Genomic DNA, 14,954 nt, shown 5'->3' with positions numbered 1-14,954 from the left:
AGGACGCTCCCAATCTCTACTTCCTTTGCTTCCCTTTTCTTATCAGAGAACCAGCAGGAAAATCTCCGCCTTATTCACCCCAAGGGGTTTTCTGGTGGTCACTGATGGGGACAGCCTCCTTGGGCCTTGCTCCAGCTATTGGCAGAGTGGGGCCTGGAACCAAGGTCTCCGTCTCCTGGTCCGGCTCCTCCCCAGGCTGAGCGGCTGGCTGGCACACACATCTGCCTACTCCAGGTTCCTTTACCATTTCTTCTCATATTTCATAACTTCTAGCCAGTGTGCCTGTGAGTTTCTCTTGGAGCTCTGTGGTCAGGAATAAACGACGGAGATGAATTCCTAACATCCTGATCTAGAAGTCGCTGCTACACATCTGGGAGGACTCCTCTGCAGGGGGCCCCTGGTAGAGGGGGCATGTGCCTGTTGAGGAAGCAATCCTGCCATTTCCAGGTCTGGGGTGGGGACCGGGAGGTGGCAAATGCTCACACAGAGGGACCTGAGGGCTGAAGGTGTTTTCTATCAGACTCAGAACTTTGAAGAGGAATACTGCAAGGCAGGAGCAAACTGGGGTAAAAAATGCAACAGGGCACTGACATTGACAAAGAAGGGGACGATCAGCATGACGATGGCCAGTTTCAGGTCTGGGTTTTCAATGGGATTCAGTAGGGCCACCTGTGAAGAGAAGCAGACTCGATGAGGAGGGGAGAGATCACAGAGGAAGTGCCTGGCAGGGGGGTAGTGGAAATCACCCATGAGGCGCTGAGAGGGGGGCTCAGCCTAGACACCCTCCACCCCACCAGAACCCTGATGGAACAGCACCTTGTGCCCAGGGCTGTAGTCCTCAGATCTGTCTGCTAACAAGGGAGCCCCTGGGAGACCACCTGGAGAAGCTAGTGCTTTAGTAGCTTTCCTGGGGTGTGGCCTTGGGAAGCGCAGTGGGATGACAAGCCCCTGGAGGCAGAGGGGGAGGAGTGTGAGGTTCAGGGAACTGGAAGGAGTGAGGTTGCTGGATGCTCATTGCAGACACTAGCCATGAGGTGCCAAGCCACTTTCTAACAGAAATCTGCGCCCCAACCACCTCCTGAAGGACAACAGCTCCAAAAAGCCTTGGTTTATTTTCTTAAAAAATAAAACTTAGACACAAATAAACCCAAAGGAAGGCCAAGATCTGAGCTACTTGTTCCAGAAGGCTCTTAGGTTGGTTTCATGTGGGCATGTGGAAGACACAGGCAGTGGAGGCTTATCTGTGTAGCATGGGGGCCAGAGGACAGAGGGAACAACGTGGGACCAGCTGCTGCCTGTGGCACCAAAAGGCTCAGTTACAGCACTGGCCAAGAGAGACGTGTGAGGGGAACATCCGCGAATGCAGAGGAGACCCTCCTGACACTGACAGTAGCCAGGCCTGAAGACTAACATCAGACGTAAGCAACCCAAGGGCAGGGGCTGTTATTCCCACTAGGTTTATACATCCCAAGGCTTAATCTCGAGCAGACATTTGTGTAATGGAAGCAGATGGATGCTAAGGAAAAACACAAGTTACTGTTCTTCATAGGTAGCCAGTAGCTGCCATATCAGATCAAATCCAGGGTGCATTCATGGAATTAAAAAAGAAGTAGTTTGGGTTTCGATTAAGTTGGGGCTCAGGTGGGGGTGGGGGGACTACCTTCTTGCTTAGCTTCTCAACGAGCTGCTAAAGGAGGGACAAGAGCAAACCTTTTTCCACTGAAGTATTAGGAGGACGATGAAGACGACAGACTTTTCAAAAATCATGATCAAGATGTACAGAGCACACTGCCCGGCCCAGGCTCCACACTGCAGAGGGTCTCCTGCAGGGACATGGGTGCTCAGTCACTGGGGACCGATGTCGGGGTCCCAGCTGGGCAATGCCCCCGCCCCACTCCCACCCCACACCGGAACCCTGGCTCTAAAGCTACTTAATGAGCCCACAAAGTACCAAGAATCACCTCAGCCTGAACAGACAAATGTGGATGTTTTAAACGAAATCGGAGAATTCCTAATTTGGAGATACCACAGTGGCTTTTCTTTAAAGAGATTCTAAGATATAATGAAAAAGCACTAAAGTTAGTAAGTGCCCACTGCTGGAGCTCAGAAAAGCTGGTTCTTTTTATCCGCTGGCAGCAGAAGCTGTGTTAAGCAAGACTGCTATTATTATCCGTTGTTGATTTTTCCAGTGACTGTGGTGCCATCCGTCCTTTCCTCCATCCATGAGTGGCTGTTTCTGAAATATGAAGGCAGCAAACAACCTCTATGTTCGTCTCCCACCCCCTATCCCCACTGCCCCCGCTGTTCCCACTGCCCTCAGCCCTGGGAGCAGAAATCCGACTCTGGAGGAACTCAGATCCTGTCTGGTGTGGGGCACCCAAAACACCTTTGGCTGGGGACAAGGAAGAAGAGACAGTAGCTCTCAAGACAAGGAGGCAGGAGTGATGGGCTGTGCCTTGGGGCTGTGACAAAGGTCCGTCTGTGATCTCATTAGTCACTATGCTTGAGAAGCGGAGGAACCCAACAGTCTATGCTGGGGACACGTAGGCCCTTGAGTGCCTCTGGAATGTTTCAAAAGGGACTTGATGAAGCGGGGAGGACCAGCCCCTCCAGGGAGAACGATCTACGTCCTCAGTGACAGGCAGAACCCATGGGGTGGGCCCAAGGGGAGCCACACATGCCTTCCAGAGTGGGAGACCCAAGGGGGAGTAGGGAAGGGGGAGGCTGCCAGGGGCCCACTCTGAAAGCTCTGCCAGAGCTGCCCGACCATGACTGGCCACAAGATGGGCTGGAAGGTAACATTTTAGGGGAGGCAACGGCCCCAATCCAGGCTGTGAGAAGAGAATTTGGCGCAGAGAGCAATTTCCAGCTTCTCATTTGATTCTACAGTTTCTGTAGTGATCCCTGTCCAGGCACTAGTGCCAGAGGCCCCCAGGCCTGCCTGAGCCTGCCAATTGTACGCAGTGGAAGCGCAAGGGAATGCTTTCACGCAGCTGTAATGGACACAACACCAGGCCATTCCCTTTTCTGGAAAACCTCGGGAGAAGAGTGCAGGAAGACATCACTGCCTCTTCTGAGGTCGTCCTCTCTACTTTCACTTCTGGGATAAGACACATTTGAGCCAAAAAGCCATTTCAGAAGTACAATCTTTCCTAGCTAGACTTTTGTAATCCTTACAGTAAACTACTTGACCTTATTGAGAAAAGTTCTCAAAAACAACAGATCAAAATATTAGTTAAAAACCATTTAATAAGATTGGAGACAGCCAGACAGAAAGCACTAGTAGGAAATATATCTGAATTGGGACTAGTGTGTTTAAAAGTCAACAGAGCAAGTGGCAACACTATTATTTAACATCACAAGAAAACCTACTTGCTCAGAGTGTGCTCACTCCACCTGCGCTTAAGCTTTAAGTGACGGACAAGAGAAAGGTTTTCCTCCCGTCGGCCTCACGTTGCCCCTCAAGCTGCTCTGAGTTTGAGTCACAACTCAGCTGCAGCTGCCGCTTTTTTCATTTAGGTGCTTTAATAAGTGAAAAAAGAAGAAAACCAGGTGTAACCCCACTCTCACATGTCATTCCTCCTGGGCGTCCAGACCACATGTAGCCACAGCTGGAACAAGTGCACATGTGCTGGTTTGTTTTTCTGATTTCTGTTTCGTTTCAGTCTTTCTAACATCCCCCACGGTCTCATCTTTCAAGGACAGACAAGCCAGGCATTCTCACTGTGTCCTGCTTCTTACCACACTGGACACCTTCAGGTTCATGGGCATTTGGGTTTTGTTGAATTATTTCCTCAGGCTAAATAGCAGGAATAGGGGCCAAAGTATCTGCATCTAGACAGGCTTCTGCAGGGAAGCGGCAGGACAGGGATGGGCAGCAAAGCCCACGAGCCACTGGCGCCCATGGGACACAGACCTTATCTTCTGGGCTTCTGCATGGGCAAGAGCAGCCTGGTCGTCACACTGCAGACACCACGTAGCGCCTGGATCCTGTCTCACCCCTTAGGGCTGTGTAGTTTATTCCCCAAGTCCTATGTTCTTCTTAGCAAGTTCACCTTCTTGTCTAGGGACCATGGAAGCACTGAGAAAATAAGCCCCTTTTCTTCATTTACCCGAGAAGAGAGCCAAGGCGCCTACATGAAATTATTGCCTCAAGCGGATGGGCCAGTCAACAGGTGTGGTAGGTACAATAATGGCTCCACAGAGATGGCCACATCCTAATCCCCAGAACCTATGAATATGTTAGGTAATGTGGCAGAGGGGAATTCAAGCTGCAAGTGGAATAAGGTTGCTAATGAGCTGACTCCTGGAGTATCCAAGTGGGCCCAGCGTAATCAGGACACTTCAAAGTGGAAGGAGGTGGCAGAGGGTCAGAGCGATATGACGGGAGAGGAACTCAACCTGCTGTTGCTGGCTCTGAAGATGGAGGAAGAGGCCACAAGCCAAGGAATGCAGGCAGCCTCTAGAAGCTGGACAAGGCAAGGAAATGGATTCCCCCCTTAGAGACTCCAGAAGGAAGCAGTCCTGCTGACACCTTGATTTTAGTCCATGTTGGACTTCTAAACTACAGAACTGTAAGACAATATATTTGTGTTGTTTTAACCCATTAATTTTGTGGTAATTTATTACAGCAGCAATAGAAAATAATCGAAATTGATAGAAACAGAAATCAGGTAAGAGAACATATGCTATCCTTCCTCAGCCTGAGGGGGGAGGACCTGGGATGGTCCTTGATAAAGGGCAGCTCCATCTGGAGACACCCTGGTTTGAAGACTCTGGTTCCCAGAGGCAGTGGTGAGATGACCTAAGGGCAGGGCCGAGGCACACCAAGTGGGTAGAGGAGGGTGGGATGGAAGCAAGAGGCTCAACCAACCACTGCCTCCTTCCTTTCAATCTCCTCTTGGCGATACAGACAAAATGTGCTAGGAACAAGTGGTACCATCATGCCTGGTGTATCAGGACCAGACCTGATCTTCACTCCCAGGTCTCTGAGTGGCACTGACTGGCTGTGGGTGGATCTCCCATAGCATTGGTCAGCTATAGTTGAGTTGAGAGCCCTGCATTCCTGAAGGGATCTTAATAGCAAAGAAGTAGTTATGAGCACTGTGCTTGGAGGTGGTGAGAGGATTACGTATCCCAGTGTAGTAGCCACAAGGCCCCCAAGCTGTGCAGTGGCTGGAGGAGCTTCCCGCATCACTTAACCTCTCTGGGTGACTATCCTATAAATGAGGATGCCGCTGCTTTGGGCCACGTGTGCTGTGGTCCATTTCCATCCTCCAAGCTGAGGAGTCAATGACTCGGAGTTTCTCAGAAGCCTTCTCTGGAGCCACAGGAGCACATGCTGCGTGTCAAACACTATCTTGGGTCAGTGACTCATGAGGCATCAAGTAACAGGACTAAGAAAAGCCCTCCCCTGAGCTCATCTCCCCTCAATGGAGACAAACAATTACTTAAGATTTCTAGAAATACCCAAGGTACTCACAGCCAGCTCCATAAATCGGCTCCCCTTTTAACTGTCAGTCCCTTGTGAGCCTTCAGCCACGCAGGAGTGAGAGGCAGAGCCACGGGCTCTTTGGGAGGTATGAGCAGGAAAGGAGTGGGGATCCAGAATTCTACTCGCATTCCCTCCCTCTTGTCCTGTGAGCCTCTTTCATGAAAAAGGCTCCACTGATGCTGTTCCCACTGGGAACAGGAGTTCCTGCCTCCAGCCCAGGCCAGCTGTGAAGGTGGCAGAGAGCTGCCATTACTCCTGAACCTGGGTCCTGAATCCCCAGAAGGCAGTAAGACCTGAAGAAGGCACCTCTCACCAGCAGCCCAGCCAAGGCCACATGCAGCCATTTCACCGGGGTTACAAAGTAAAAGGCACTGCATTTGTCCTCGGAGCCAGCAGAAAGGCAGCTTTCTACCCAGGCTGCATCCCATGGGGTCTGATGCAATGAGAGTGGGTCAAAGCTGGGCCAGCACTCACAGGTCACCTGTTTTAGCCATGTCTCTGTGAGTGGGAATGCGCCTGGTATCCCTGATGACTGTACATGCCAGATGCTGGGTGGGGGCCAACCCATGGTCAGGAGATAGTGACTTAGCTCCAGGACTGGGAAGGACCCTCCAGTCCTGACCTTGTGAGCCGCAGTAGTTGAATGGCCCAACGACAGGACAAGCACAAACATGCAGCAGAAAGAGGGGCAGCTCCCTACTGAACACCTCCCAAACCGAGAGCCGCCCCCATCTCTCTAACGAGGTGGGCAGGAAGTATGAGCCTGGCGGGAAGCTGGGCAGAGTGAGGTGGCCTTATGGCCCTGCGGGTGGGGCTGCCAGTTCCCTCTGGTGGAAGAGACAAACACTGTGTTCCCTCCTTGTGTCTAGGGTGTCTTCTGGCTCCTGCCACCAAGGCGGGAGCCTTGGCAGTGAAGTGGGCACCCAAACGACACAGATGTGCGGTGCTCTGACACTGGCAGAAGGATGCTGCTCAGGCCCCAGCCCCTTCACCACAGAGGAGACAGCCACCAGCTCCTGAACTTTCTCAGAATCCATTGTACAGGGCAAGGAGCAGAGACCCCTCCATGAAGCCCCCTCCAGTGTCCATGGTACATTACCATATTCTCCAAAACGCAGGGACTCCCACTGCTGCCACTCCACCAAGATGCTGATGGCACGCACGCCCACATAGATCAGCAGCATGCCCACGGTGGCATCCAGGAGGAAGTTGATGAGGTACCTGTGTGAGAGGGCACAGTGACTCCATCAGGAAGCATCACTCAGGCAGCAAGGGCCCCTGAGCCAGGCCCTGTGTGCTAACCAGGGCCAAGGTCAAGGCTGATGACCCAGCATTGTTTGGCCTTGTTCTGGCGGGCGGGGAACCTTAAATGTGCTTGTGCAAGAGGCTGCAGTGCTCACTTCAGGGAGCCCCAGGAGAGCCTCCTCCCAACAGTGTGCTGACACTCATCAGCGTTGAACAGCTTGAGGGAGGGGTGGAGGAGTGACAAAGAAACTTGAAGGATCTCAAGTGTTCCTGCCAAACAGACTTGACACGAGTCAGAGTGCCTGGAAGTGGCCAAAGAAGTCAACAGGAAAACAGAACTTGATTGATAAAAAAAATCTGCTCAGTGACTCTGTTCTCTGCCTGACAGTCCAGCCCACCCAAGTCCCCGACACTGCTGCTGCAACAAAGCAGCTCAGGAAACGGCCTCTGGGGTTTCTGAGACCAAAGGGGGCAGGGCCACATGGCCCTCGCTCTTCTCCATGCTTCAGAGCCTGGCATGGAGGCAAGTACAAGTAAACATTCCTCAAGAGAGAGCTATACTCTCCATGGAAAAGGCAAGATGGTGGAGCAAGGAGAGGAGGAGGGTCAGACGAGCATGCCCACCTTGACCACGTGTTCTTGTAAGGTTTGTCTCCATCTGTCTGTCACGCACCTCTTCCCTCACCAAGAAAAGGTCCCTTGCCCGCTTGTCCTCCCTCGAGGGCCCTGTACCTGGAGGGTCACTGGGCACCACTGACCACAGCCCTCGGCTCTCCAAAGCAGCAGACATGGAGTCACTGGGTTAGGTACCAGCCCTGTGGGATGCCACATCGCTTGGAAACCCCCCCGAGAAGCTCTGGATCCCACAGACCAGCTGTGGCACTTTCGAGTTCCTGAGGCTTCAAACATTTTATGCAGACTCAAGGCCTGGGCTGTGGCCATGTGCACAGCACTCCGACATGGGAGGGAGCACGCTCTGCTCTGCCATGCTCATGGCCCTACCAGCGCCCCGGAGTGGCGAGAAAACCAGAGGGAGGGGGCAGCCTTTTCTCTCACCTGCCCTTCCTCTTTAAAATCACAAGGGGTCACTCTCAGACCAGAGATGGAAGGAACTGCAATCGCTTCCAAGGCGATTTCTCCAAGTTCACAGCTGAGCTCTGGTCCTAGGCTGCGTTGTGCTCAGATGCTTAAATCTAATTGGTTCAAGTGGTTCTCACATCTGAGACCCATCCTGATGTAACAAGAACACCTGATACACATATATGTGTTCATTCATTCCCCCACCAAATATTTACTTGACCGCACTGTGTGCCAGGCCTTGGGAATAATGACAGAAAGCTCCATGCTCTGTACCCAACACAGGTGCAAATGGCAGACAGCAGAGCATCATGTGGGCCTGGAGCCAGACTGGCTGGGTTCAATCCCACCTCCTTCACTCCTCAGCTGTGTGAGCTTGATGAAGTCACATAGTCTCTCTGAGCCTCAGGTCCCCAATTGTAAAATGAGGATAATCAAAGGATCCACACTGCAGGGCTGTTATGAGGATCAAACGAGTCAATACATGTGAACAGTGCCGCGACACAGTAAGCGCTATGCAAACGTGCTATTACAATTGTAGCCGCCAGAGTCCCAGAACCCCAGATGTCACAAAAGCCTAACCCCCTCCCAAAGCAGCATCCCAAGCACTGTGGACCCCTACAGCCACAGGAAGCAGTTCTTCCCCTCTGTGAGTTTCTTCTCTCCCTGAGCTGAGCCTGGCTTCCCTTCTAGGTCTGCAGACTCCCAGGACACCCAGGTCCAGCCCAACCCTCCCCCATCCATAAACAGAGGGCAAAGCAAGGACGGTGGGGCCTGGAATGGACCTAGGGCACCACTCGCTCTTCCCCAAGCCCAGGACCTCTTCCCTCTGTGGAGCAACCCTGCTCCGCCTTCCTGGTCTCTGACCCAGCAGCTTTTCAGTGGACTGCTGGAGCTCTCATGTCTTTCCTAAGTTTTAACAATATCCTCCAACTTACTAACGTCATCATTGATAAGTGCCCCTCTGGTTTCCAGTGGTGCTTCTACTCATTACTATGAAACCTTCATGGGAATCCTGGGGATCTGGCAGGATACACAGGGCAGATAAGGAAACTGAGGCTCAGACGAGTTAAGCCACCTTCCCACAGTGTGGCCTCTCAGGCAGGTGCTCTTTTCTACCATACCATGCTCCTTTCTTGGGCCTTTTCTCCTCCAGGCTGAGCACCCGAGATCTGTCAACAGCCCCTCCTCCATCCTGGCTGTGATTCAGTTTGTCAGCATCCCCCTTAACGCTGTATCTTCATTTTGCAGATGGATAATGGAGCTGCTGCAAAGGAGAGTGATGTAGCCAAGCCTGTACCAGCAGTTAGGTTTCCTCACGCCCGTGACTCCAGGAGAAGCAGCTGGCTCTCAGCCTATCTCGGCCAATATCAGGACGATTCACTAGAAGATGATACGAGCTTGCTGCTGGGCTCACGGGTTGGAAGGACGAGGTCCTTTCCTAACCATCTCTCCTATGGGAGGATCACCCTTCCAGTCCCCCGCTTTGGCACTAGACCCAAACATCCAAACAGATCACAACCCATCCAGGTCTGAAGGAAAGACCCCAGGGAGGGAGACTTCACAACTTCCTTCTGAAATCTGGGCTGGGATGAAAGCTCAAAACGGCACACTGTCACCAAAGCAGAGAAGCTTAAAAGAATTTTCCAGTCCAAATGATCTTAAAGACACACTAAACCTCTTGAAGGGACTCATCAGCCACCAGCCCTCTGCCCTGCTCTCCCTCAGAGGCAGGGCAGGAGGGCATTCCAGGCAGACGGCAGTGTGAGCAAAGGCACAGAGGCAGGAGGCAGCTGGCAGGATTGAGGGCCACCAGGAGCAGCCCAGCACGGGCAGAGCACCAAGTGTGAGCCAGGAAGGGAGGAGATGGAGCCACGATAAGGCAGGCAAGCCTTCTTTCCCACTCCATCTGCTTAGAGCGGCACCGTTTGGGTACTGTCAGCAAGGAGGACAGCACATCATGGCCTGATTGGGGTTTCAGGCAGATTCCTCTGGGGGCTATGTCGACGGCACACGGCACTGATGAGGAGGAACAACGCAAGCTCTTCAGGTCAAAGGTCAACGGTGGTCAACAATGGCTTTGACCCTGAGTGGTGACATGACAGAGCAGCCCCTGTGTGTCCTGTTCTAGCACAGAGACACCCCTTCAGGACATTATGCTGCCCTGCCAGGGGCTGCTTGGAAAGTGGGAGACATAAGGGTACCAGGACGCCAAGGGACAGAACCTAGATTGATTAGCAGAGAGCCAGTGCACAGGGCAACTGTCAACAGGCACAGCCCCAACAGCCAACAGGCAGCTGTGCATCTGAGCTCCCAGCAGCAGGCTCAGGCTGATCTCTCAGAGGAGCATGGAGGACAAAGGGGAGTTGCCCTCTCCCCAAGCGAGAGGGTACAGGGCAGGCGGCAGAAAGCAAGGCCAGCCTACACTTCCCATGGAGCAGCAGGTGATGTCTGCACTCAAATATGGGCCACTTACAGTGAACAAGGGTCCTCCTCGGTGAGATCTGCTAGGTATACATTTGCAAAGTGGATGAAGAGCATTCCTATGGCTTGTTTGGAAGTGTCTAAAAACCTGTAAAATAGGATCAGCACTTGTTATTGCTCTGACAGGAGGGTGATATCCAATCCAGGGAAAATGATTAAGTCTGAAAGAAGAAGAAAGTCACTGGGGAGACCCCAACCTTCCAATTACTAGTCACCTCTTCCTGAGGCATCAGTATTAACTCAGCCTGGGCCTTTCGGGCCACCTGTCTAAACCTTCAATGCACTGCATGTGAAATCCCTAGAACGCCACTGGTTAATAACACATATTTAAACACATTAAACACTCAAGATATGTATTCTTTTTCATTTTTCGTTACTTCAAAATGAAGTGCTCGATCAGAGCTTTGTGATGAAGTCCAAGGTGCCTCTACTTTAAAGAGCTCCCATGCGACTTCACTCACAACGAGCTCAAAGATGTGCAAGGTCAACAAGACTGCACGAATCCAGTCCCGCTGCCATTTGAACACTGGGGTAGATGGGGGTGGGGGCAAACTCTTCCTGTAAAGGGTCAGAGAGGAAGTATCTTAGGCTGTGTGGGCCACCATTCTCTGTGGCAACTACTCAACTCCGCCATGGTGGCATGGAAGCAGCCTTGACACTACCATCCAGCAACACCTCACTGATGCAAACAGACAGCAGGCTGCACTGGGCCTGTGGCTACAGCTTGCCAAGCCCTGGGCTAGAGGAAAGGAGGTTCTAAAAGGAAAAAGACAAGGTGTTAGGCCCTGGGACACCCTGTGCCCCCATCCACACGGCAGGAGCATGGTGGAGACAATGCAGGGCCTTCAGTCTCTCCTCTGCCGCAAACACCTGGAGACCGCTTGTGTTTTGTGGCCGAGGAACTCTGGATCTCGGCCGTCTCTCTCAGCCTCCCGGGCTGGGCATCCAGAGCTGGGCTGGGCCACTGAAGGAGGTGCTGAGGGGGCACACAGGCATGGAACAACAGCCAGGGGTCTCAGGACTGGAACGGACCTTACAGATTACCCAGACTAACCCTGCAACCGAAGCCTGAAAATCATTTCCTAAAATCATGGCAACGTAGGAGTCACCAAAGGGCAACATGTGTAAACACAGAGTGTCCCAACTCTCGGTCACCCCCAGATCCCTCCAGCCCAAGCCAGATACGCAGACTGGAGAGAAACCAAGTGGGGGAAAAGAAAAATAAGAACTATCAACATTCAGAATTCTTCAAAAGGGGCCATTATCACAGAGATTCACTGGAAGTTTTCTCTGGAGAGGAAAATGGCTATTTTGCTATGGCAGGTGCCAAGTCAAAGGCAGCCCAAGAAAGACAGCTTCTGGGGACGCCAAGTTGTCCTGAAGGGCTGGCTGCCTCCTTCCAAGTGATTCATTCTGTAGAGTTTTGTTACTGGAAGCTATGTCTCAAGCTTTACCACCATCTTTATGAAGGGAAAATTGCCACCACAGGGTCATCCTAGGACCAAGAAAGACTAGCTTTGGGGAGAGGAGCATTTATGTAGTATATCTGACTAATCTCCAAATTTAGATTTTTTGCTTACAGATATAGACTCCAGAATCCAAGGATTTAACACAATCTAACAGCAGGGAGGCATAACTAGAGGAGCCTGGAGCATAGACTGATATATCTGTATATCTTCCATCTTCTGAAACCAGACAGCAGAGTGATGAGAGAATAAAAGCAGGGCTCAACAGTCATCTGGAGAAATACAAGTGCTTTCATTTTATACATAGTTCCCGAGAAGTAATTCAACTAAGGGATTCCCACACGTTACGTTACGTATAATAGCTCACATTCCATCCCCTTCCCTCTCCTCACCAAAACCACCCCCCAAATAGTCAAAAGCATTCTATGAGTAAGTTAATATTTAAATACACACCATATCCTCCAGGGACGTCTTTCATGCTTTGGTTCTCTGAAGCGTTTGACTGAAAGAAAAGACAAACATTCAGTAGCTTTCCACAGTGATAACAAAGCAAAAGCCTATAATAAGCTGGGTTATCAGCACACCTAGTGTTTACACTACTCAGTTAAGGTACTCGCTCTTTCAACACGTGACAATGTACAATAAGCCGTGCAGGTCACAGAGGCCTTGTACTGCTGCTGACCAGTACAGACTCTTTAGAACTGGATACTCAGAGAGAATGACTCCTCGCAGCATGTGGGGAATTCTATTTTCTTCTTCTTTGTTTCAAGCCTGTCTCCGATAAGGACTGGAAACCACAAAGTCGAATGCAGCCTCTTCTAACTTCAGGATATGCTCTCCTAACCACCCATCCACACGAATGTTCACTGAGTGCCTACCCTAAGATAGCACTGAGGAGGCAAAGGCAAAGGCAGCCGTCTGGCAGGAGGACACACAACCACATGTGTGGCAAATGCTAGACGAGGTAGGTCTGAGGCAGAGCGAAGGCACCAACCATGCCTGCATGGAGGAAGGGGCCTGGTCAGGAGAGGCTTCGCTGGTGGCAGGAGACCCACCCAGGTCCTGAAGTCTGGGTAAGAGTTTAGCAAATGGACCAGGGAGGGAGAAAAGACACATTCTGGACAGTGCACACACCAGGAGCTCAGAGGAACAGGGACATAACATGCAGAGTGTGTTTGGCAAAATTTGATTTGGCTTTAAGACAGTAGGCAACGAGGGAGACAAACTGAGCTGGGGCCACACGAGGGAGTCTGGAACAACTCCTGTAGGGAAAGAAAAGCCAGGGAAGAGCGCTCAGCAGAGTCAAAAACATGGTCCAAACTGCGTTTTAGAGAAGCAACTCTCAATCACGTAGATGGTGGTTTCTGGGGGTGGAGAGGACTGTGGAAGGATGCTGGCCATGTCTCAGCAGCAGGCACTGGTACTCCCAGCTACAGAACAGTCAGCAGGGGCAGGCTGCTCATTCAGCAACAGCCTGACTGACCTCAGATGGCAAAGGAGCCCCAGACTGACACCTTTGCCTCAGGCCTGCAGACACAACCGTTTGAACAGAAGGAAACAAAATGTTTCCAAGTACCTTGTCTTCCATTGAAGCCCCAGGCAGACTATTTCCACGATTCTATCTACTAAAACACTGAAACAGCTGCATGTGTGATGTTTTCCCACACAAAAGTACCAAGGAAGAAACAGACACCGATGCCAGCCCATGGAGGAAGCCTCGTCACTACTGGTAGGAGGCAAGAAGCAACTTCAGGCAGCACCCCGAGCGGCCAACGAGGGTCCGAGAGGAGGACAGAACTAGGGAGAGAGAAAACGGTGCCCAAATCAATAGACCTACTTCTCTAAATGAATACATGCAGTCTGCAGTGTGCACAGCAAGGACTGTCTGTACACAGAAATGAAATAAGTCTGGTGTTTAGAGAGGCATTTTGGTAGAGACCAAAAAGCAGACGGAATTGTAAGGAGGTCTGTCATTCTGTTGACACATCACAGATCCAAAACACCAACAACCCCCGAGAATTTGGAGTGGAGCCCAAGAGGTTCTACTCGCCCGAATGGCTCTCAAAGGCAGAAGGCTGCCTTCCCACGAGCATCCAGGTCTCCCTGAGGGGGTGGCTCAGGAAGGAGACGTGGAGGAAACTGGGGCAGGACAAAACCATCTGGAGGGAAAGCACCCAGTCAGGGGGTTAATTCATTCCTCTGCATCAGAGGAATCTGTCCTCATCAGTATAAAATAAAGGACATCAAAACCATCCCAAGGAGAATGTCTTCATTCTTAGGAATTACACACTGAAGTACCAGAATGGATGCAATTTGCTTTCAAATGGTTTAGGGGAAAAATTATACATTATATATTATAATTATATATAATAAATATATCATAAATGGTGTCATTATAATACACTATAATTATAAATGATAAAATAAATAGAAGTAATTATATAATAAATCTATTATTTATAATTATATTAAGATGATATATATAAAGAGAAGCAAACGTGGTGTCAGGAGCCCAATTGTGTCCTCCCCATTCATGTTTTGAAGTCCTAACCCCCAGGTTAGGTGACTGTATTTGGAGTGTGACTGTATTTGGAGACAGGGCTTACAAGAGGTAATTAAGGTAAAATGAAGTTGTATGGGTGGGCTGTAATCAACACGACTAGTGTCCTTATAAGAGGAGATTAGGACACACCTGTAGACTGAGGGGCGACCATGTGAGGACCCAGGGAGAAGGTGGCCGCCTGCACGCCAAGGAGAGAGGCCTTGGAAGAAACTGAGCCCGTCGACTCCATCACCTGAGCCTTCCAGCCTCCAGCACTGTGAGAAAGTAAATGTCTGTTGTTTAAGGCCCCATTCTGTGGCACTTTGTTATGGCAGCCCTAGCAAACTAACACACGGGGCAACACAATAATTGGTGAGCCTAAATGAAGGATATTTGGGTATCCATTATTTTTAAATTTTCATTCATTAATTCTTCATTCATTATTATTTAGCCTTTTCTGTAGGTTTAACATTTTTTTGAAATAAAAAGTTGGGAGGAAAAAACACTCTAGAAGAATAAACTAGTATAACCATTCAGACTGATTTGGCAGTATTTATCAAAATTTCAAACGCCCCTTTAACCTGCAAGGCACCGCCAGGTATGCATTCTACAGGCTTTACTGCAACATGTGCCAAGATGTATAGGA

General features: G+C 50.7%; 1 protein-coding gene across 3 annotated transcripts in view; it reads right to left on the bottom strand.

Annotated features, from left to right (window-relative positions):
- STIMATE (STIM activating enhancer) overlaps nucleotides 1-14,954 on the bottom strand; it is a 55,687-nt gene that overhangs the window by 6,338 nt on the left and 34,395 nt on the right. For 2 of the 3 annotated variants that reach the window (XM_070493751.1, XM_014826569.3), the window contains exons 2-6: nucleotides 12,220-12,268; nucleotides 10,293-10,388; nucleotides 6,594-6,715; nucleotides 1,711-1,823; nucleotides 592-669 (exon numbers count right to left, since the gene is read on the bottom strand). In XM_070493751.1, the coding sequence (XP_070349852.1) occupies nucleotides 592-669; nucleotides 1,711-1,823; nucleotides 6,594-6,715; nucleotides 10,293-10,388; nucleotides 12,220-12,268 (458 nt within the window). Of the gene's footprint in view, nucleotides 1-591; nucleotides 670-1,710; nucleotides 1,824-6,593; nucleotides 6,716-10,292; nucleotides 10,389-12,219; nucleotides 12,269-14,458; nucleotides 14,584-14,954 lie in introns of all 3 variants that reach the window. The other variant, XM_070493752.1, reaches the window with a different exon arrangement.

Source organism: Equus asinus, chromosome 21 (genome assembly GCF_041296235.1).
Source record: "Equus asinus isolate D_3611 breed Donkey chromosome 21, EquAss-T2T_v2, whole genome shotgun sequence".
NCBI lineage: Eukaryota > Metazoa > Chordata > Mammalia > Perissodactyla > Equidae > Equus > Equus asinus.
Note: the sequence above shows the minus strand (reverse complement) of the source record. Positions and strands in the feature narration are given on the sequence as shown.